At 27.7% G+C, this 24,181-nt stretch overlaps 2 protein-coding genes across 6 annotated transcripts in view; both read right to left on the minus strand.

The window, feature by feature from the left end:
- LOC135929352 (spectrin beta chain-like) overlaps positions 1–10,748 on the minus strand; it is a 56,257-nt gene extending 45,509 nt beyond the window's left edge. The window contains exon 1 of one of the 2 annotated variants that reach the window (XM_065465889.1): positions 10,504–10,748. In XM_065465889.1, the coding sequence (XP_065321961.1) occupies positions 10,504–10,612 (109 nt within the window). In that variant the 5' untranslated portion in view covers positions 10,613–10,748. The remainder of the gene's footprint in view (positions 1–10,503) is intronic. The other variant, XM_065465890.1, reaches the window with a different exon arrangement.
- A 3,954-nt stretch (positions 10,749–14,702) lies between these two features.
- Positions 14,703–22,701, minus strand: LOC135930566 (all trans-polyprenyl-diphosphate synthase PDSS1-like). 4 transcript variants are annotated; one of them, XM_065467390.1, is made up of 7 exons: positions 22,435–22,701; positions 22,247–22,392; positions 22,041–22,188; positions 21,779–22,000; positions 15,122–15,349; positions 14,968–15,048; positions 14,703–14,871 (listed from the first exon to the last, which is right to left on the minus strand). In XM_065467390.1, the coding sequence occupies exons 1-7, from the start codon at positions 22,669–22,671 to the stop codon at positions 14,704–14,706; spliced, it is 1,230 nt and encodes a 409-aa protein (XP_065323462.1). In that variant the 5' UTR covers positions 22,672–22,701; the 3' UTR covers position 14,703. The 4 variants fall into 4 exon arrangements, 3 of the variants coding, with proteins under 3 accessions (XP_065323462.1, XP_065323463.1, XP_065323464.1); XR_010572809.1 differs by having other exon boundaries at positions 14,733–14,871; positions 14,968–15,080; XM_065467391.1 differs by lacking the exon at positions 22,435–22,701 and having other exon boundaries at positions 22,041–22,206; positions 22,247–22,378.
- Between the last annotated feature and the right edge of the window lie 1,480 nt (positions 22,702–24,181).

Below are 24,181 nucleotides of genomic sequence, written 5' to 3' on the forward strand. Positions count from 1 at the left end.
TTTATATAAAAATTAACAAAATAGTGTTTAGACTATTTTATCATGATATTAAAGTGAATTTTGATAATAAAAAGTTGGAGAATTGAGAATAAATTTGCTTGGAAAAAATATTTAAAAAATCGATATTTTTTAATAAATATAAAAGAATTTATTGTAATTAATTCCGGATTGTTATGTGTGTTGCTATATGGAAAATATAAAAGCCCATTTATGACTTTAATTTTGAAAATTAGAAGTTCTTCCGTATAAAAAGAGAAACAATTAGAGATATAAAGATTTGGTTCTAGTTGTTTTAACCCAATAAACGTTGCATATATGAAAAATAAGATTATGAAATATAAAAAGAAAATTAGGAAAAATAAATTTATTTTTTAAATTTTAACGAAAACTTTTTTAGTTTCAACTAACTTTTTTTGTATATTTTTATAAGGTGTTTTATTAAAATAATTTGTTTCTCTACTCCAAAGTATGGTACTAGACGTCAGCGTAGTCCGTTTGCGATTTAAATGTTTTTAAATTATTGATTTAAATCAATTTTTTATTTCAAATAAACATAATAATTATCAAAATTGGTCACTTACAAATCACTTGAAATTAATGTCATCGAAATATCTCAAAAATAAAATATATAAATTGATGAATTTTCGTATTATATAGAAAAAATATTATAACCAATTTCGCAGTTTAATAAGTGATAATTATTTAGTGGCCTTGCCTTTACTTATGCTTAAAAATTAAAATATCGTATTTAAATCAATTTGATTTTTATTCCCTCATCCCGATTTGAAATATTATTATTTTCGCCCAGCTATATTAAAATAGTGTTATATCTACCTTTACATAAATACTCAATTATTCTTTGATTTGTAACATTGGATTAATAAGATTCTGACATATTCTGGGATATCGATTTCCATATAAATTAATTCTTTAAAGAATCCTTTGTTTAATATAGCTGTTTTCTAAGCTCTAGTATGATTAAACCTTCATATATTTTTTAATATGATTGAAATCTGGAGAATGATAACATGGATTGAAGGGTTTTTATAGATTTAGCGTATGACAAGGAGCCGCACCGCTAAAAGATGTTCATGTCCAAATACACAAATTGATGGGACCAGTAGCTCTGACCATATCTTGATATTTAACAGCATACATTTTATAAAAAAAAATATATCCAGGGCCTTTTGTATTGAAACCCATACTACCATTAAACGCTCAAAAAACTTGGTTCTTAAGTAATCAGGAGTAGGAATGAAAAAACCATTTTTAATTTTTTATAAATTTTAAAATATAATCAAGGATTCTTTTTTTAAATATTATAAATTCAAATTGCAGTGTTCCAAAGCAATTATCTTAGTTTCGTGGATCTCAATGAGAACCTCCTTTTACCCCTTCCTTATATGTTTTTTGTTAATTTCATAGTTTTAAATTTGTCATCTATAAAATGTTAACTTGTTCTTTTTACATTTTATTTAATTATTTCACTTATTCCTAAATGGATACCCACTTATTAAATTTTTAGATCTTAATTGTACATAAATATATAATTAATTCCATCTCTTAACATGCTTTTATAAAATTTATATAATATTGAAATCTCACATCAAAGGCCTTAATGAAATCTAACCAGCAGCTGGCAAATTTCAAAAATCAAATATATCCATTACCACTAGGTTTCTCTTTTTTAAGGCCTTTCGAGGAGACACCATATAACACCTTCTTAAAGACAGCAGAAATTTATTCACCAATTTAATCACTTTTCTAATATATACAATAATTAACAATATAAAATTATAAGCCAATCTACTAACTTTCTCATAAATACCTTATTACCTAACTCCTCCCAAATAAATTTTCTCTATTTGGTAAAATTAAACACAAATTGGAAAATCTTCAATCATTTCCTAAGCTTGATTACATATATAAGAGATAACATGATAACAATATATCTCATGAGGGTGACCTAAATGGAGCTCTTAAATTAGCATCTATTGAAAATAAATTAGCTCCATTAAATGCTGACACTCTATTGTTGCTTCGCAATTATCACCCTCTTGCATCATATACAACCTTACCTAATTTATCACTAACACATCCAATTATTATATCCTACAAAGAAATAAAATCTATAATTCTTTCAGCAAATTGTCTTATAGAGCTCGATGGTTTTGGCTTCTCACTGCAATTTCTCATAAAATCACACACCCCTCAAAGTTTCATTTTTGAATGTTTTTATATAATCTTTTTAAAAAAGACCCTCCCTACACAGATTCATCAAATCCTTTATGGGACTAACCTTATTACTTTACAAAAACCCAGTGGAGGTAGCTGTCCCATTGCAATCGGTTCTATATATACTAGAAGAAATAATAATGACATGGGTCAAAATTAGGGCTGTGCCTATCACATATTTTCACCGATCCGATCCGATATTGTTTGAACCGATCCGATATTTATACTGATTTTTTACCATCCCTCATTAACCAAATGTAATTAAGAAATCAATATTTTTTATGCAAAAAATCGAATTATGCATTTAATTTAATTTTTTTATTTCTACAATTAAGAATGATTAAAAAAATATATATTTAATAATATATCCATTTTATGTTGGTATGAATTATAAAATTATAATATTTAATATATTAAATTATATTAGATTAGATTTATTTAATAAATATGAGAGATTAGATTATCTGGCAATAAGCTTCATGGACTATCTATATCCCCTGCCGTACTGAAGGCAGATTCAGATGATTCCGCAGATAACGCATTCTGCAAAATTATCTTTGTCTTTTGTAAAATATTTCCATAATTCAGATATCATATTTAAAAAAATTATTTTATTTAAAGTGATTTAAAATAACGTTCCTTTCTATTTTTATAAAATCTTTTAAATACTATAAATTTATTTTAAAAAGAAATAAAATTTAGAGGGTGATGTGCATTTGCATTGCATTGTTTAAAAAAAATTATTTAGAAAATAATATAATAATGTAAAATAAATATATATAACATAAAATAACAAAAAAAGAAAAGTAAAAAGATCGGATCAGTTTTTACAGGTATCTGCCAGATCCAATATTTTGGGAAAACGTTAAATATCGGCGCCGATCCGATCCCATATTATCGGCACAGCCCTAGTCAAAACCAAAGATGTTTACTTACTAAATACATATCAATTAGGATTTGGAGTCAAGAGAGGTTGCGAAATAGCTTCATATGCCATTCATATATATATATCCAAGATCTTCCCCATCTTTAACATTTCTCAAATTTTTTTATCATAAATTTCCAGATTATAATTCAAAATCCCTAGAAATATGTTATGGCATTAAAACTCCTCTTCTATTTAGTCCGCGAGTCCACATGTCATAGCGATGAAGGCATCCAGCAGGGAGACCCATTTGGGCCCCTTTTATTTTGACTTGGTGTCCAAGATCTCATCTATGATTTTAAATCCAAATTTGATTTGGACCTAAACATATGGTATTTTGATGATGGGTCCATATGTGGTGCCATCCAAAAACAATCATTTAAATATCCTCGAAACAAATTCTAAAAATATAGGACTCATCCTAATAAGTCCAAAAAATCTGGGTCATCTCTACTTTTTACATGCCTCTCCTGTTAATTTTTCTGCCTGACCCGACTCAAATAATTTTAATCAGATGTTAAGGTACCAGGCTGGAAATTGCATAACTATAAGAGACATCCATAACCACAACGATGAAAATGGATTCGTGGTGTAACAGGGGCATAGATCTTTTTGGCGGGGGAGGAGGTGTTTCTCCTTATAAAAGACTTTATGCTCACTTATTGCATGTATTTGACTAGTATACTTTTTAAAGTTAATTATGGTATTCATAGGGGTGTACCGATACCAATTTTTGGAGGTCGAACCGATCCGATATTCACAATATTAAAGATATCGGCCGATTACCGATCCGATATCATATCTAATTTTGTATTCTCTAAAGATACCAAAGGTTTAAATTTTTAATATATTTTTTATTAGTATAACTTCTATAATCTAACTATACCATAACTTATATCATTTAAATATATTATAATGCAGTAAGAGATTTTATTTAATTCATTTGTAATTCTAAAAGTATAAAAATATTTTTATTGTTAAATACTTTTATATAATAAGTAATAACATTATCTAAATAATAAGTAATAACTATGAAATTTGAAATAAATATTTTAAATAATATTTAACATTAATATGAATATTTCTTTTTAGAAATGATTCCACGACAAATCGACCAGCGATTCGGCCGACCATCTCAAAAATGAATGAAACTTGGCATGTTAGTTATTTTTGTTGTAAATGTTAATAAAATCAAAATTTTAGAGTGCTATCTCAACCAGATCCAAAGATATACGCCTTCAAAGTCGAAAATCGCGAAGTGCGTGATTTCATTAAATCTTGTTATTTTAAAAAATACTTAAGATAGAGTTACAAATTATATATCATTTTATAGCCCTTAAAATTTTATATTGGGAAATATTTTAAAAAAATTAAAAAATTTCAAGTGTTATCTTATTTCCGGTAAAAATTGATTTTTCAATTTTAATCACAATACTATCCATATTTTTATTAAAAATTATATATTAAAAAACATTAATATAACGCCATCTATATTACATTTATTTATTTATAAAAATAAAAAACAAAAATGGCTATCGAGATTTTTTATTAAATCGTTTAATATAAAGGTAATAAACATTTTTAGTGAATATTAACACCCAAAAAAATCCCTTCGTAACAATGTTAATTTTTTTATTTTCACCGGAAATAAGAAAACACTTGAAAATTTTTAATATTTTACATCGTAAAATTTTAAGGGCTATAAAATGATATATAATATTTGTAACTCTATCTTAAGTAATTTTTATAACAAGATTTGAAATCACGCACTTCGCGATTTTTGACTTTGAAGGCGTATATCTTTGGATCTGGTTGAGCTAGCAATCTAAAATTTTGATTTTATTAACATTTACAACATAAATAACTAACATGCCAAGTTTCATTCATTTTGAGATGGTCGGCCGAAAATCTCGTTTTTTGGTCGATTTGACATGGAATTACCCAAATACCAAAATTCCTGCGGCGATGGTAACTGTCAATATCACAAGCTTCACTAAAAACAGATTCGGAAGAGATAATCGCACACTTTTATAAACAGAATGCGCAAAAAAATAACAATATGGCAGAATATTTAAACATAAAATGGATTTCGATTTTATTTATAAAAATAAATGATTTTAGATATAACTTTTTTTAAAAATTTTATAATTTATTTTTGTTAAAAAAGCCATTTTTTATCGGATCGGATCAGAAGATTTTATAATATTGGTCGATAACCAATGACTGTGGGATCCACAAATTTTTCACTAATCCGTTTATATATTTCCCAATATTACTAAAAAACCAATCCGAATCCTATAGCGATCAGTTATTTATATTGATTTTAATTTACCATCTAGCTTTGTATCAATGACATAAAAAAAATAAACCAACTAACTTTCACGAATGATTAAGTGTATTTTATTTTTGTATTCTCCAGTAGAGTTGTTAAACCACTTAGCCGATTTTTAAAAAGGGCTAAATCAAGATTTTTGCCAAAAATTTTTTACCCAAGCCTCAAAATTTTGCATATAGTAGTCCAAATCTTTCTGCCAACTGTGGCAAAATCAATTAACTATTCCTTTAAGGCAAAATCTTGAGTTAAACTAAAAATTGAATAAATTGAGCTATTTAAACTAGCTGAAAGTGATTGAGATATTTTAAAATCTTTTTCTTGCTGCATATAATTTAACAATAAAATAGTGTATAATTTTTAACTATTAATTTTAACATTAAATAAATAAATACTATTTTTAATTCCTTTCAATAATTTATTATTATATTATTTATAAAAAAAATAAAATATATGATTATATATATAATCATAAAATAACCCAAAACAATAAAAAATATAGTATCTGATCAGTTTTTTTAAATATTGGACAGATCCAATATTTTTTAAAAACGCTCAATAAGCCACTTCAATAAATTTCTTTAGCTTATTTATAATTAAATTATTGTTTATATTTCCTTATTTTTGGGAAAGGCAGGGAATTCCAGCTTCCCTACTGCAAAATATATGAGGGATAAATGCCTCAATATTTATATGAGAGTTAAGAGAGAGATGTCATAATATGATTAATTTTTAAACAAAAGAAAAATAAACTTAAAATAAACAAAAAACATTAAAAATAACAAATTCTACATTAAAATTTTATTAAATAATTGTCTGAATTGAATTGTAGAAATATAAGAGTAGTTTTAAGATCTTATAAAAAAATCAGCTATTATTAATGAACTTGTAGAGCTCAATCCTTAAGATCCTAATAATGGGGAAATATATGGACAAATGCTAGATATCATAAAAGTCAAGAGGTATGGCAGAATATATGATTATTTTTTAAAGAGAACAAATTTCGGGCATATGTTTATTAAGAAATGGATAAATCAAAATGGGGAGTATTTTAATTAAATGGGCAGTAGAAAAAACATTTGTTAGATATTTTAAATTTTTTAGCAGTTAATATTTAATTTTCACGTTTTTTATTGATTCAGGCAGTATTTAAAATAATTTGACAAGTATTATAAATTTTTGGTCAGTCAATAAATAATTTTCCAGGTTTTTATTCACTTGGGGAGTTTTAATTTTTTTCTAGTACTAAATTTGCATCAAGATTATATCGATAAATAAAAATTAGCTCAAAACAAAATGCTAGCTAGAGCTACATTCTTTATTAAAGATGGAAATCAGCAGTTCCTGGCTATATTCAAACTACACATGGTATAAAGGTTTTGAACACTACACCTAGCACCAACAATGCAGAAGCAATTGAGTAATTAAAGAAGAAAATACCCTTAGAGAATGCTCTAGGTTATCCCATTTTAAAATTGTTACTATGGAGGTGGTAGAAAAATGGTCTTTGCCTTGGCATATCCAACAATTACTTTAGAATTCTGGACATCATGTTATAACTGGCAAAATTTAAAAAAATATTCTATCAAGAAGGGATGATTATATTGACTACCAGGGGTTCGAACCGAACCTGAACCCGGATTTTTGGGAAAAAATTTGAACCCAAACTGAACCTGAACCCCATTTATAAAATTTTTAAAACCATAAACCGAACCAAGGAATTTTATTTGAACCCAGGTTCAACTGTGTTCAGTGTATTGTTTAAATTAATATAAGATATTTGTACAATTTTAAATACAAATATTAATAATTTACTTGACATTTTATAATATATTCAAATTTCCAATTAAAGGAAGTGTTAATAAATTTTAAACAACTTAATTCATTTACTCCATTTTTAAATTTTTTTAAATTTATTCTCAAAGATTCCTATTGGATTGTTAATAAATTTTAAACAATTAAATTCCTTAACACCATTTATTTTTAATTTTTAACCTATTCTCAAAGATTATTAATTAGAGGATAATGAAAGCAAGTCTAAGTAAAAATTATTATATCGGATATTGTTAATTTAAAGAAATATGGCTAATTAATTTTTTTTAATCTATACATGACTATGCTTTATATTTTTAACTATATTTTGCCTATAAATAAAATAAAAAACTTTATTTTTTATACCAAATTTATGTCTAGTTTTTTAATTATGTTTTGAATATAGAATATTTTTTTTACCAATTCAAAAATTCTTAAACCCAAGCTGAACTTAGAACCAAACCCGGGTTCAAAAATATTTCACTGAACTGAAACCAAACCAAACCTGGGTAAAAATTTTGCCAGGTCCACATCCCTATTGAGTACTATATCCCTGCTAAATAAATTGCAAGTAATTATTCAGGATGAAATGAATTTGAAAAATATAAATTGAAGTTCTTTTAAAGTATATGGTTTGCAAAACTACCTCAAGTCAAAGATGATTGGAACAAAGGAAATCTGTGTTCCATCTTTAATAAACTATTTGTAAGCATGTTGGTGGTTTGGCTATAAGATTAAAATAATGTAAACCTCCCCCAGCAGCCAAGAATAAAAGACAAAAAACACATAGGTTGAACTTCAAAGGCTAAAAAGGCTCTTGTACGATAATATTTAAGTTTTTAATTATAATTAGATATAAACATTTATAAATTATTTTCTCAAATGCAATTGGATCTAATTAAAACTTTTTAACTTATTTGGATAAAAGTGAATTTATTAATTAATTTAAGATGTGTAGACATATTTAGAAATAAAAAACTCGGAATTTCTATAAATTTTTCTATGAAATTTTAGCCTTTGAACAATATGTCAAAAATGGCCAATTTTGGTAAAATAGGGTTCAGTAGTTTTTTCAACAACAATTTTAAGTTCCCCATTGTTTTTTGGAAGAAAGTCATTAATCACATTCTAATCTGCATATTAATACCCATTTTTAATTATTTTAAAAAAAATTCCTAGATATTTTTTGTTTTAAATCATTGTTTAAAGAAACTTTTAGTCTTTATAAATTTTAACGAATATTTGACCAAAATGATTAAAAGAAAAGAAATTTATAAACTAAATGCAAAATAATTAATTTACACATAAGTGGTAAAAGTAATCGCCGAATTGTGAGAGAATTAACCCTAGCTCAATGAACAGTCGATTGTATAAAAGATTACACAACAATAATACAATATCGAATCCAAAGAGGGCTGGAAGACCCCGCAAAACCTCTTTAAGCAATGATAAGTATATAGTAAGGATCAATAAATGCAATAGACGCCTTGTCGTCTCAGTGATAGCTGCAGAGATTAATCTGACTCGGGAAAACCCTATAAGTGTCACAAATGTGAAAAGGCACCTTAAGAGCTTTGAACTTTAAGGGTAGCGGTCAAAAGCCACTCTTGAGCAAAAATAAACTCAAGCAATTAGACTGGGCACCAAAACATCAATTTTTGACATCAGCCAACTGGTACCACATATTATGGAATGATGAGTCAAAATTTGAAATCTTCTGTTCTAAAAGAAGGCTATATATCTGCCGCTCAGCTTGAGAGCGATCACTGCATTCCTACAGTCAAATTCGGGGGAGGGTCTGTTTGATGTGATAGTGCCTTGGTGTCAAGGCAACCGAGGGATACCAGCAAATCATTGAGGACCATATGATTTCAGCAGGAAAGAGTTTAATCGGGAATAACTTTTTATTTCAACAAGATAATGACCCGAAGTATACATCCTATACAGAGATTATTTACAAAATCTACAACACATTATTCTCTAATTGATGACTTGGCCATTTTAGTCTCCTGATCTCAATCCAATCAAACTTTTATGAGATCACTTTGATCAACACGAAAAAGCCCTCTAACCTCTCATTTGCATCTTTGGGAAGTATTACAGAGAGAATGGAACAATATCACTTCCAAATATTTAATAAATCTCATCTAAAGATTACCAAAAATTTGTACAGCAATTATTAAAAATAAAGGTGGTCATATTGATGCAACCAAAATTTGATCTTAATTAATTGCTGTCTTTTATTTTTTGTAATTTTATGCAATAATATGAAAACTTATAAATAAATTTGATAAACCTCATATTGTGTTTTTTGTCTTATTTTAAGAAAAATGTTAAGAAAATGCAGGGTGGGCAATCATTTATGGCCGGTAGTGTATATTAAATATGTAAATTTTCATAATTCTTGATAATTTATAATAAGAGATATTTGTAAATTAAAAGTCTTATACAATCACATGTAAGTTTTAATTAAATGTTTAAATATAAAAATCATTTTCAATAAAAACTGCAATTCAATAACATTTTTAATATTTTATTTAATTCACTGTCTTTTTTATCTTGATATATTAATTTTCATATTATATACTTGATAGCTAATAATGAAAAGATATTTGTATAAATATTAAGCAACCTTCAAATAAATATTGTACAAAACAATTTTAGTTACAATTCAACTTAATTTTTTTTTATTGCTCAATATTATATAAATACTGCCATTTATTTATTTAATAAATGAATACTATTAATTTTGATAAATTTATTGCTAAAAATTTATAAATACTGCCCATCTTGATTAATTTACTGCCCAAAAAAATCATAGCCTTTTTTGAACAAAAGAAAATCAAATTTAATTACTTATTATTAAAAAATAATAACAAATTTTACATTAAAATTTATTAAATAATTACAATTAAAGTGTAATTAAGAAATATTTTAATATCTGATGAACAGTAATTTTTTATTGACAATGCAAGTCCAATACTGCCCCACAACTTAGTTTAAAATCAATTGTAATCTAACTTGGACAACAAATTCCAATTTTATTTTATACTAACATTTCTATCTGAAGCATTATCTTACTCATTCTTTATATAATATAATTTGGTCATTATTTAAAACTGTTAATCATAATGTTTTGAATTTGTTTGTGCACGTCATTTTAATCATATTTGTTAACGTGGGCTATAAGAAATTTTACCAGCTAATGCTCGAATTCTTGATCTTTCAAAAAGTCTAGCTGATCCCTTATCATAATCTTCATCTTCAAAGGGTTCGTGGTCGTAATGTATTGCAATATCAGTTGTCATAAATTTTATTAGATGGAATAGTATTATATATTCATTTAGATAAGATAAAACTCTTCAAATTTAAAATATCTTTATCAATAGAAATATTATAAAATATCTAAATTAAAATATATTTATAATGTTTATTAAAACAAAAGCGTGATAAATATAATCTGGTGATTTGAATTAGCAACCCGAAATCTAAAATGGCATATTACACGTGACCGTGATATATCAAGGTGATTATTAAAAAATATTCACCAAACGCTAATTTCAAACTTTAAATTGCTATAAAATTATCTAAGTAGAAAAATATTTTTACTTGTAAGTATGCCAAATTTTTGGCTGAAATTTTAGAATTCTTCATTGTTTTCATTGCTGACATTTATTCATTTAAATGAATTTAAAATATTACCTCCTGTTATAGTTAAAAGCTTCTATATTTAATATTACTTTTGGGATAATTTAATTTCTATAACCTAACCATTTCTAAAGCAGTTTTCTTGCCAGCAGTCTCTCAACTGATATACAAGAGTTCGAAGATATTAATAAAATCTTTTAAATTTTAGCTTAGGATGTAAAGTAATACATTTTATTTCTGATATTTAATAAGTATTTGGTATTTAAATTTTTGCTAATTGTTGTAGTGGTGTTAAAAGCCAGATTTGAGTTTATTTTTGGAAACGACCCGATTTCAATTTAGCCAAAATAATATTATGTAATCCTCGAGATTTGGCAAACAGATCCAAATGTTGTTACATACAATCTATGAGAAAAAATATCCAAGCTTACAGAATATTATTTTGGACAAAATTTTAATCGGGCCGTTTTTATAAATCGATCTGAATCGGGCAATGACACAAAAACACTGAATTATTGTATTTTACAACTTTTTACATATTTTTTTCACTCACATTTCAATAAAATAATTTCTTTTAACATACGAAATGCTGTTAATTGGTACGATTTAGATATTGTTTAAAAATATAATGAATATAACTATTGTACTAGTTTTTGTTTAGTTTATAAAAGTTATAATATTTTTTTAATATATATACGTCAATAATTATATTCTTTTTCTTAATAATTTTTATTGCAAAAACAGAAATTATCACCTTTTTTAATTATTGGATCTTTATTTAAAAATATGAAAATAAAAGTTCCAAACTAAAAAATAGTAATTAAATTAATTAATAGTTATATGAAATTAGTTAGAAATTTGGACTATAAGAAATTATAGATATTAAGTTGAGATTAAGAGAGACGTAGAAAACTATAAACATAAAAATTTAATTATAATATCATAAATTATTATAATTCTTATGATTTAATATTTAATTTTAAAATTTAAATTTGTATTTTCAATTTTTATTATAAGCCTAGATCATCTGGTGCAAATTATTTAAAATGACATCGCAAATAGATATCCAAATCGATGTATATGTCAGACTATGATGATATTATAGAAATGAAAGGTATCCTGGAAGATAATATCCTTGATAACAATAATAATACACATTTTCCATTTCCAATATTTGAAAAATATTTTCTAATTAATGTAAAAAATAACGGTGGTTACAAATTTATTTGTTTAAATTGTAAAAAAAATAAATCTAGTAGCTATAACTTAAAAAATCATCTAAAGGCAATTGTCATTTTTAAATTCTAATAGTATTTATTTTATAAGAATGTTCATCCCAACAGTTTTAAAGAGATAGAAAAACATCGTAATAATTTTAGTTTAGGGGAGACTACATCCAAAAAGACCAATTCAATTCAAGCTAAATTGACATAATATTGCACAGGCCAATATTTCTCAGATACTGGTTGATATAATTGTCGATTTTATAATTGGTACATCAGCCAATGTCCTCGGTTGATAATCCATCACTTATCATAGCTGTACCCCCTGGTACAATTTTTTGGCACCAGACACTAATGATTAAGATAGTATATAACTTAGAAGTGATGAAAGATGCTCTAATAGCAGAGTTGTCAGAGATATCCTATATATGTACCACGGCAGATATTTGGACTCATAACTTATTCTGATATTAATATTTTTATAACATATTTGGAGAAATACTCTTAAGACTTAAAAAGAAGATCTGTAGCATTAGCCCTCAAAAGGATTGTATTTCCAAATAAAAATTATGATTCATCCCAATTTTAAACTAAACTGGCCATATATCAATTCCGATTATGCTTAAGATCAACGTGATAGGCTTATGGTATAGCTGAATAGTCTCATACCAAACAAAGATGACCTAAACGACTTTCAATGTTAATTTTGTTAAAATATTAATATAATAGAAAATCCTCTAAACGCGATTTTTAATTCTAAAAATACTCAAATTAGTATCTTTGATTTTCTTATATTAAAAATATGTATGTAAAATTAAATACTGTTTTGCCCTAATTTGCTAGTGTAGAGAGATTATTAAGGCGATACTTATACTTTATGACCCCCGCTCTAGACTTGGGAATGATAGTATAGAAATGATTATTAAAATGCAACAAAATAAATAAAAAATGAATATTACCATAAATAGTTATTTTTATTATATAAATTAGTTTTTTTTACATAAATTTTTTTATAATCAAAACTAACTATATTTAAATATTTATAAATGTTGATTTATATGTATTATATACAATACAATTGCATTATAACCAAAAAATAAAACAAATTTATTTTTAAAATTTTTTACAAAAAGTTGCCCTACTTTTAAAAATTGTATATAATAGCGTGCTACTTTTTTTGATGGGTGGCGATAGTGGTAGCGCGTTACCTTTAAAAGTAGAGTTTAACAACTCTGGTTACTCGTTACTTAAAAAAATACTAAATAATTTATATAAATTTTCTTTTATTTATTTATTTTCATCATAGATAATAAAAATATACAAAAATAATACATAGGATAATTTCTTTTTTTGCAATCATTTTTTATTTAATTTTAACAATTGGTTTTTAAAATTTTGAAACTCAACATAGATTTTGTTGTGCTAAATCTTACGTTTAATTGGAGGTTCTCGTTCTAAATCACTAAAAAAAATTGCTAAAAACTAAAATAAGAAATATTTTGCTTACATCTTCTAGAAAATTTTAAAAGTAATGCTGAAAATATTAATAGATGTTAGAAGTAAACTTATGCATTTATTTTTTAAAAAATTGCTAAAAATGAGAGAAATATCATGATTCCTATAATAAATTTACAGAAAATTATTTTGGTAATCTTGATAATATTTCATACATTTTTAACAATTTTTTAAAAGCTCAATTTAAATACAAGTTTTTGCTTCCCAACCATCTATTAATATTATTTTCAATATTACTTTTAATTTTCTGGAAGATATAAGCTAGATTCGTATTTTTTAGCGATTAAGAGCCGATTCTGGATGTGAGGGTTGTATTATATTTAATAAATAAAAATTTTAATTGGGGGATATTTAAAGAATTATCTTTATTTTTAATAAATCTTATTAGATCTTCACAAGAATCTACATTCAGATTCTCATCAAAAAATTATTCCTTATCAGAATTTATTCTGAATCCATATTTTTATCTCTTTTTTAGATTGAGCCACCTGGACATAAAAGTTAAAATATTCGAATTAGGGAATCTATTACTTACGAATTGTAGACATAGTGCCTTTAATTTTCTTTATTTGTTTAAAAAATGTTTCATTTACCTAAGAATTTTGAAAATTTTGTGTTTTATAAACAATTAAACAAAGCCTGATATCATTTGAAGTTGGTAAGACAAATTATTATAATATGTTGTATGAAAAATACGTGCATAAAAATTATTAATATTTTTAGTTGTAAATTATTTAAGAAAAATCTAACATTTCAGCTAATGACCTATACCTGATTTTGAGATATGGAAGTTAAAGTAAAAAAAATGACAAGCTATAATGCAAAATAGTAAATCAAATCTTTTCATTTTAACAAATCAAATCTTTTAATTAAAGGTCTAACAATCTTAAAGTAAAGAGTGGTTAAAGTGAATCATAAATTGATAATGTAGCTTATCCTTATATACTTCTATTTTTTTATTGATAAAATTTACAAATATAAACAATGATTTAATTTACTAAAAGGAATTTACGTTAACAATCTCGAGTTACAATATAATCACACATAGAAATAAGAGAATTATATAAATTTAACAAATCAAAATCTGTTTTAGATAAAGGCAGGAAAAGTTCGTCAAGTATATTTTTAGCATGACCGGCGTGGAATAAGACTAAATTTTGCGTGTCTTTTAAACCGTCACTCTATATTAAGATTTATTATAAATACAAAAATAATTATTAAATTATAGAATATAATTTTTAAGCTGATTTTAATATAAAAAATGAAATCGTAAACACCTTTTTAATCGCTTCTAATGCTTTTTCAACATCTCCAGGTTCTGAAAATCTTCGCATAATTATTGCTTCAATGTATGGAAACTGTAAAATATAAATATATCAAACAAAATTTGCTACATAAATGATAAATAAAATATAAGTAAGAGTTATATACTTTTTCACAGGCAAATAATAAAGGTGCGTTAGCTAATCCAGATATTGCTATATCCTTGTTACCACAATTTTTGCCAGTTTTATCCATATCTCCTGTAAAATCAAGTATATCATCACGAATTTGAAATGCCATGCCAATATGTTTTCCAAATTTGTAAAACAAATTTAGTTTACGATCCACAGATTCATTATTTCGATATTCCTTGTTTTCTAATGATAAAAGAGCAACCTTTATTTTAATAGCATATTAGTTTGTACAGTTTAATAAATCTAGGTAATTTATAAATATGCATTGATAAAAAATAATAATATGATCAAACCAAATATAATAAAAAATTTGAATTATGCAATGCTCGGGGCGGACAAAAAATTTAACGCGAGAATTCGTATATAAAATATTTAGAGCCAGGCTAAATATGGCAGGGCCTTGCCATTCTCTGATTTTTTTTTAAATTTTACTTGGCCCAGCTCGAAACTTATTAAACAAGTTATTTATGATATGATTCTATTACAATTATATATCAAATCAGATATAATTGATTTATAAAACGGTTGTTGTAGAGATAGCCATAGAGGAGAGATATCTAATTGACATTGGAAAAAAAATTGATATAGATCAGAGGCATGCAGGTCCGGCCGTAAGCCCTGCCCAAATACATGGGAATGGCTATTTTATTTTAATATATACCCGGGCCGTATATTTTAACTGACCACCATTATTATCTATAAAAATTAAAAATAAATTAAATTTTAAAAATTGTGTATCGTAGAACAATATATCATATTCAATCACTATCATATTTCCTATTTTCATTTTTTCGATCTTTAGTAAAATTGTTTGAATTAATTTTTCAATTAATCATTTATTTAAGGTGATAAAAAGACGTGGTAAAGCACAAAGTTTTGTTACTCCAAGTTATAATAGGACAACACCATACTTCTTGAATAAAAAAAATTATTCAAAAAAAGTACACAATTAGGTAACCAACTTTAAAATAATTCCTCATATTTCCTGTAAATGATATATACCTATAAATTGTACATGATATGTAATTTTTATAATGATAATATTTAAGGAATAAATATAAATCATTTGTAGATGTTTGTTTCAAATTTTATCTAATAAATGGAAGGGGGGGGCATTCTAGATATTTGATTCTTTATAATATTCAGCAGAAATATTTTGGCCTAAGAAGGTTTGATTTTAAAAATGACTAGAAAAGATTATATAAAGATCCGGAGAGGGCATCAAAAACACGGAGCATCTATATAACGACCGTATAAGCACAGCATCTACGCCCCAATCATGGAACCGCTTACTCCAGAAAAAATCCGTAAATTGATGAACCTGTAAAGATGCCTAATCAGTGACCTCAATGGATCGACACGAACTGAAGTACATAAATAGAATCGTGAAACGTATGCACGAGGGAGCAGATATAGAAATCTTTGATGCAGTTACGGAGAGGCCAGGATAACGCATGCCATAAACTGGAATTAGCAGACAGCCAAGGCAAATAATCTCTTGTACCAGGAATGCTATATGGGAGCCGAAGATAATAAAATAGGGTCCGCCCTGCCCTCCCTCGAAAAGAGACCAGCCCCAGAAGGCCCAAAATCCAAAAGGAGGCGCGCGCCATTAGGTGAAAAAGAGAAAATAACGCTGAACAGTGTCCAACTTCTTTTTCTTCTCATACTAACCTTCCCCCTCCCTTCCCCCAATATCCATAGGTCCTTTTTAGGGCCAATTACGGAACAGCCCTTTTTAGGGCTACCCTACTGGGAAAATGAAGGCCTCCAGGCCACAGACATTGGCCCACCGGTATGGAGAGAAAAAACAGGTCTGTTCCCAGACTGGCTAAAAGGGGAATCGATACCTAAGGGAACTGACGCGCCTGTTCTCTCCTAAAGACGAGCAAGGTTCCGATGTATTAGGAGACAATGACAATCATTTACCATTTGACGCCAGTCGACAAACCGAATCTATCTCCGACATCGTTTCCTTAGTGTCAGAAGATTCGCAGAAATGGAGGATAGATAACCCCTCAAGAGCTTCCTAGTCTGCCTCAGGAATCTCGCGCCAGGTATGTCACGTCTATCAAATGTTGGATAGCTCGCTCACCGTGACAACCTGGTGCGCCCCAGGCAGGTCCCACGGCCTTTCCTACGATGGACAATATCTTTACCGGCATCGTCAATTGCAGTGACCGTGTGTTCCCAGCAGGCGCCTCAACAATGTCCCCACACTGAATATAGAAAGACCAAGTTCACGGTGGGACCGTTGATGTTACCTTTCATGCGGGCTGTCCCCTCACGAGGATTCAGACCCAGCTCAACTATACTGGAATCCACGCAAATGAAGGAAAATATTTTCGCCACGATCGTAGCCACGAACCGGGCGATAGATATTCCCCGATTATCCAACAGCTCTTGGCCGCTGACGTAATCGAAATAGCGGATAACTACCAAATCTGCTCGCCGCTATAAGTTATCCCTAAATCCGACGGATCTCCAAGAGTCATTAGCTACTATTCGGAGACATCCACATATTTCTTACAATATCCATTCCGACTATCGATACCATTGATGTCCTTTTACTATAAAAGGCCAAACTTGTGTGCAAAATTGACATAAAGTCGACCTTTTTCTTCATTCCCCTACCACAACTAGTGTTGTTAAAACGCCGCGAGTCGCGACCCCGACTCAAAGTTCGGGTCGTTTTTTAGACCTCGACCCGAGTTCAAGCCGAAAAACCTCGACCAAAAATTGGGTCGTTTTTTTCGACCTCGACCCGAGTCCAAGCCGAAAAAACGATCTCGACCCAAAATATGGGTCGTTTTTTTCGACTCAGACTTGAAGTTTATTTTTTAAGGCATATATGTAAAAATATATTTTGCAAACATGTTAAATTAAAATTTCAGTGAAGATGTACCATAGAAAAGTGACAATTGTTATAATCGTCATTTTTGAATTTTTTTCAATTTTTTTAAGGCAAATGGGTAATCTTCAATGAAATTTTAATTTAACATGTTTATAAAATATATTTTTACCCATTTGCCTTAAAAAAGTTCAAAAATGACAATTATGACAATTGTCACTTTTCTATAGTACATCTTCACTGAAATTCTAATTTAACATGTTTACAAAATATATTTTTACCCATTTGCCTTAAAAAAATTCAAAAAAGTTCAAAAATGACGATTATGACAATTGTCACTTTCCTATGGTACATCTTCAATGAAATTTTAATTTAACAGTTTGCAAAATATATTTTTACATATATGCCTTAAAAAAATTGAAAAAGTTAAAAATGACGATTATGACAATTGTCACTTTCCTATGGTATATCTTCACTGAAATTTTAATTTAACATGTTTACAAAATATATTTTTACCCATTTGCTTTAAAAAATTCAAAAAAGTTCAAAAATGACGATTATGGCAATTGTCACTTTCCTATGGTACATCTTCAATGAAATTTTAATTTAACATGTTTACAAAATATATTTTTACCCATTTGTCTAAAAAAAATTCAAAAAAGTTCAAAAATGACGATTATGACAATTGTCACTTTCCTAAGGTACATCTTCACTGAAATTTTAACTTAACATGTTTACAAAATATATTTTTACCCATTTGCCTTAAAAAAATTCAAAAATGACGTTTATGACAATTGTCACTTTTCTATAGTACATCTTCACTGATATTTTAATTTGTTTGCAAAATATATTTTTACCCATTTGTCTAAAAAAAATTGAAAAAAGTTCAAAAATGACGATTATGACAATTATCACTTTCCTATGGTACATTTTTCACTGAAATTTTAATTTAACATGTTTACAAAATATATTTTTACCCATTTGTCTAAAAAAAATTCAAAAAAGTTAAAAAATGACGATTATGATAATTGTCACTTTCTTATGGTACATCTTCAATGAAATTTTAGTTTAACATGTTTGCTACTCATTTGTCTAAAAAAAATTGTAAAAAGTTCAAAAAAGTTACGATTATGACAATTGTCACTTTCCTACGGTACATCTTCACTGAAATTTGAATTTAATATATTTACTACCCATTAGTCTAAAAAAAATAGAAAAAAGTCCAAAATGACGATTATGACAATTGTCACTTTCCTATGGTACATCTTCACTGAAATTTTAATTTAACATGTTTGCAAAATATATTTTTACACATTTGCCTTAAAAAATAAACTTCAAGTCTGAGTCGAAAAAAACAACCAAACTTCAAATCTGAGTCGAAAAACGATCCATATTTTGAGTCGAGGTCGTTTTTTTCGGCTTGGACTCGGGTCGAGTTCGAAAAAAACGACCCATATTTTGGGTCGAGGTCGTTTTTTTCGGCTTGAACTCGGGTCGAAGTCGAAAAAAACGACCCAAAATTTGGGTCAGCTCTGTTCGAGCCGACTCGGCTAAGCCGATTAACAACACTAACCACAACGAGTATGACAATTCTTTGGAGTCCGGTTCCAAGGCCAATCATATCGGTACAAGGACTTGTCAATGGGAACATTCTTCAGTTCTTATTGCTTGCAAAGCATCATCCTGTACACCAAAACGGTAAGAAAAGCAAGTTACAACGTTTACCTCGATGATATTCTCATATACGGAGACAATAAATTTGATGTTAAATAGTCAACCAGATCGTTGAGATGCACCCTCGAAGGATGGGGTCACACCATCGCAACTTCCAAATCGGTCAACGACCCTAAGATCACCTACCTAGGTATCCCAATCGACTTGAACTCAAAAACTATCCCGTCGACAATATTACCAGAAGGCGACTAGCTAAATGCCTTGATGTTTTCAGGAGGAAGCATCTTGACACCGGACGCATCCAACAAGAGATTAAAATATTGACGGAGGCCAAAACAAATAGTCAATCTTAAGTTTGGAGAATTATGTTGGCTATAGGCTACACCCCTAAGCAGGTGGAATAGGAATATGATCACCTCCTCTACTCTCCGTGAGTTCCTTCATATCTTCTTTTATCATGAACTAATCATCAGCAAATTAACGACTCACACAGATCCTATACTCCTTCAGGCCATAGATCTTTGAAAGTCATCTTAAGTCGATCATCCCTCGATGTCATTGCAAAGAGATTGAGATTTACCCTTGGTTGACAACTCCATCACATTTCTCAAATAGATAAGTCAATCTCTGGAACATTCCCTTCTCTTTTCAACTTCATCAGATAATGGTTATGAATTTTTTGAAGCTATCCTTTCAAGTAATCTTGATTCACTACTTACAAACGATTAGCTAAGGCATACTATCGAACTCAGACTAAATTACGATATGATTATATCTTATTCATGCTCACTTTGTCAGACTTCTGTTGACTCGACTCGAAAGGTCGCCACTCTCTACATTACAAACGATGTAGAGGTAGATTTCCTAGATATATAAAATGTAATGACGCTATATCTCGCGCCTTAAAATCCGCTAGAATTCCTACAACCCTTGAGCCGACTTGACTTTGTAATGAAAATGGTAAACATCTCGATGATTAATCAAATTTTTCCTAATAGATGTGAAAATTATATTAACACATAAAATTTCAACAAAAATAAACAAAAGCAATTATAATACCAGATCAATTTTGAAAAATTGATTGATACTAGGGGTTTGAACTGAATCAGGGCAGAAACCCTGGGGTTTTGAAAAATTTTCTAAACTCAAACCTCTAAACTTTTAAAAACCCAAACCAAACCTGGGAAATTTTTAGAACCCAGGTTAAATTGGGTTCAGTAAATTTTATATTTAAAATAATATATTAAGATATTTGTATAATTGCAAATACAAATATTAATAATTTAAATAAGATTTTTTAATATTATCAATTTATTTTATAAATAGTATAAATCCTTTATAATAGATGTTACTTAGTGATAATGATGATTTGTACAAAAAGACATCTGGTTAATTTATAGATTCACAGTAGTTATTATACAAGATCATTTAGAGAAATTGATACAACTTAAAGAAAAGCAGGAAACTTAAAAAAGGGTCAACAATTACAAAGAAAAGTAGAACAATAATTACTGAATTTGATGATTTTAAAAGATTAAAAAAGGAAAATATTTTGCATTTTTAAAAGTCTGCTAAGCTGCAGCACCCTGATTTATATATTCTATCCAAAATCTTATATGGTGTTCCTGCAATCAGTTAATTTATCATATTTTCATGTAAATATATTTAATATAGGTTTCGTTGAAAGATCTTTTTCACTTTGAAATTCATTTTTCACTGCAAAGATTGAGAATGAGATAACAACTTTTAGAAGATATCATGCTAATATATTTAAATAAAAAAATTTTAAATTTATACATGATTATGCTTTGTTATAAGATAAAAAAATTTTACCAAATTTTTGTCTGGTTTTTTAATTTGGTTCAAATATATATAATTTTTAATATACAATTTAAATATTTCTAAACCTGACCAAACCTGGGTTTAAAAATATTCCCCTAAACTGAACCCAATAATTATTTTCACATTAAAACCAAACTTAACCTAATTAATTTTTTTACCAGGATCGACCCCCTGGTTGATACAATCAAAAACAATAAGTGTTGTACCTAATCTGATATTTAACATTGGTATAGCACAAATTAAAATTACTAAAAATAATATTACACATTTGCATGAATTTGCTAAGAGGCTACCAGCTTTTTTAAATGTCTTCTGAAGATAATGAGAAAATCTTTCATTATCTGTAAGTTTTGAACCCATTTGCATTAGTTCCCCATGAATCAAATCCATTAATATAATAGATAAAATGTTAATAATTTGTACATTTTTAATTTTGGCTAACTCTTGACTAGCTAGAGCCATTATAAGATTTCCAACTAATACAGGCTATAAATATATTTAATATTATTGTTTTAAATGTATTAACCTTTCTCTGGCCCCATTTAATATTTGCACTTATATTACCTCTCCTTGTATTGGCTCGATCTACAACATCATCATGAAGTAAAGATGCTGTATGAATCATTTCAGCAAAACAAGCAATTTTTAGTTGATTTGAATCTATATAGGTTTTGCTTTAGGCAATATTTAAACTTTTTATTTAAAGTTTATTGGATTATTTTAGAAGTATACTTAGTTGGTGAAGTAGTTTCTTTAAACAATATATTTGATGCTCTTGCTATCATACAAATTATTGCTGGGCGAATGGACTTTCCTTTTGCATTAAAATAATAATTAGCTAGAGGTAGTACATCTGGAGATCCATAACTAGCAATTAACTTAATTAAATGTTATTATTTTAGCTTGATTAAACAATAAACTTTAATAATATTTTCACTTATAAATTTCACATCCTTATTCAATAAATTTTGTTTTGAATTATTTAATATATTTTCATTCAATTTTTCTGATATATATGATATTTTTCTTCGACTTAGTAAATTTCCCGACAGTCCACTATGAGAATATCGAGTTAATTTATATAACGAATATTTATAATTCCGAAAAAGGATAATGCTTGAAAAATGTAGCATCGATGACTTAACATGATTTCGCATCTTTTAAAGTTATCATGTTACAAAACTTTAAAATTTTGACCGGACCCATAAAAATAACTCTCATTTAATTATTTATATTCAAAGATTTTTCCAAATGGAGTATTAAAAACAGCTAAAGTTTTTAAATCTTTTAGGTAAACTTAGTAAAATTAATAGATTTAAATGAAGATATTGGTTGATTCTTTTTTGTGAGGGTTCGGTTTTCCGGTGGAGGTTTATCAATGATCTAGTTAGTGATTGTATTGTTTTTTTTGTACTGGTATTTTATTTTATTTTAATCATATGTCATTTTTAGGCTCTTAAAATAAATTAAATTAACATTATTTGCAATTGGTATGAACATTAAATCTCAATATCGATAGTAATAATTAAGACTTTCATTATAGAATTTAAACTAAAAATCAGCTACTCTACCCACCCTTAAAGTAATATTGTGGTATAGCCTTTTGTTTTGCCAAACTCTTTGTGTTGCGTTATTATAATTATATATTTTTGTAATCTAATTTTATTTTTATATTACATTTTATGAATTCAAATTTATCTTTTCAACTTAACTTTTTATTTTTGTAATTCAACTTATATTACTTATTATTTTGCGTAACCTTATTTATATAACTTTCGGTTTAACTTTACTTTTTTTTATATTATTTTATTTTTTATATTTCGTTTTATATTCTAATTTATATTTTAGAAAATATATATATACCTTAAGAAAAGAAAAAGAAATTAGTTAATAAAATATATTTTTACTGACTCGAACCTCGCGCCATATCGTCACCACCCATATTCTTTGCATGGTGCCCTTTGGGTGGTGGACTAGAAAAAGATGACTACCTAATCTGCTGAGATGACCATCTAATCTATGACGATTGTTTAATCCATTGAGATGACTCTATTTATATGACTACCTATTGTGATGATTGCTTAATCCATTGAGATGACTCTATTTAGACTACCTATTGTGACGATTGTTTAATCCATTGAGATGACTCTATTTATATGACTACCTATTGTGTTGATTGCTTAACCTATGGAGATGACTACCTATTATGACTCTACCTTGTGCTTAACCTATGGAGATGACTACCTATTATGACTACCTTATCTATTGTGATGTTATGACTACCTTATCTATTGTGACTACCTAAACTACTGAGATGACCAAGAATCAAACCTTAGTACGTTCTTTCATGCAAAAAGCTTCTTTCTTTATGGTGTCCCGGCTCTGGATGTTGGACTGGAATATAATAGCCAGCACCTAACCTAATGTGACAACCTAGGAAGAACTGATATGGAAGTTGAACGATAGGTTATGAATTCTATTTTGTGAGACCAATGATGGTTACTTATTATTCTAATCCACGTAAGAAGTATTATAAATTAAAATTTTATGCCAGGATAAAGGCATGTTATAAATTTTTAAAATTACTAAAATGTAAAATCATAATGGATAATATTGATATTTTTTGATTTCTTGAATGATGACCAATTGTTGTAAATTAACATAAAC

The sequence above is a fragment of the Gordionus sp. m RMFG-2023 genome, chromosome 5, assembly GCF_954871325.1.
Source record: "Gordionus sp. m RMFG-2023 chromosome 5, tfGorSpeb1-WG-v2, whole genome shotgun sequence".
Lineage (NCBI taxonomy): Eukaryota > Metazoa > Nematomorpha > Gordioida > Chordodea > Parachordodidae > Gordionus > Gordionus sp. m RMFG-2023.

Coding starts and splice junctions, on each gene's coding strand:
- LOC135930566 (XM_065467390.1), bottom strand. CDS start 22,671: ATGCGAAATCATGTTAAGTCATCGATGCTACATTTTTCAAGCATTATC. Junction 22,393..22,434: donor TAAGTGAAAATATTATTAAA/GTTTATTGTTTA, acceptor CATTTAATTAAG/TTAATTGCTAGTTATGGATC. Junction 14,872..14,967: donor CATTAGAAGCGATTAAAAAG/GTGTTTACGATT, acceptor ATCTTAATATAG/AGTGACGGTTTAAAAGACAC.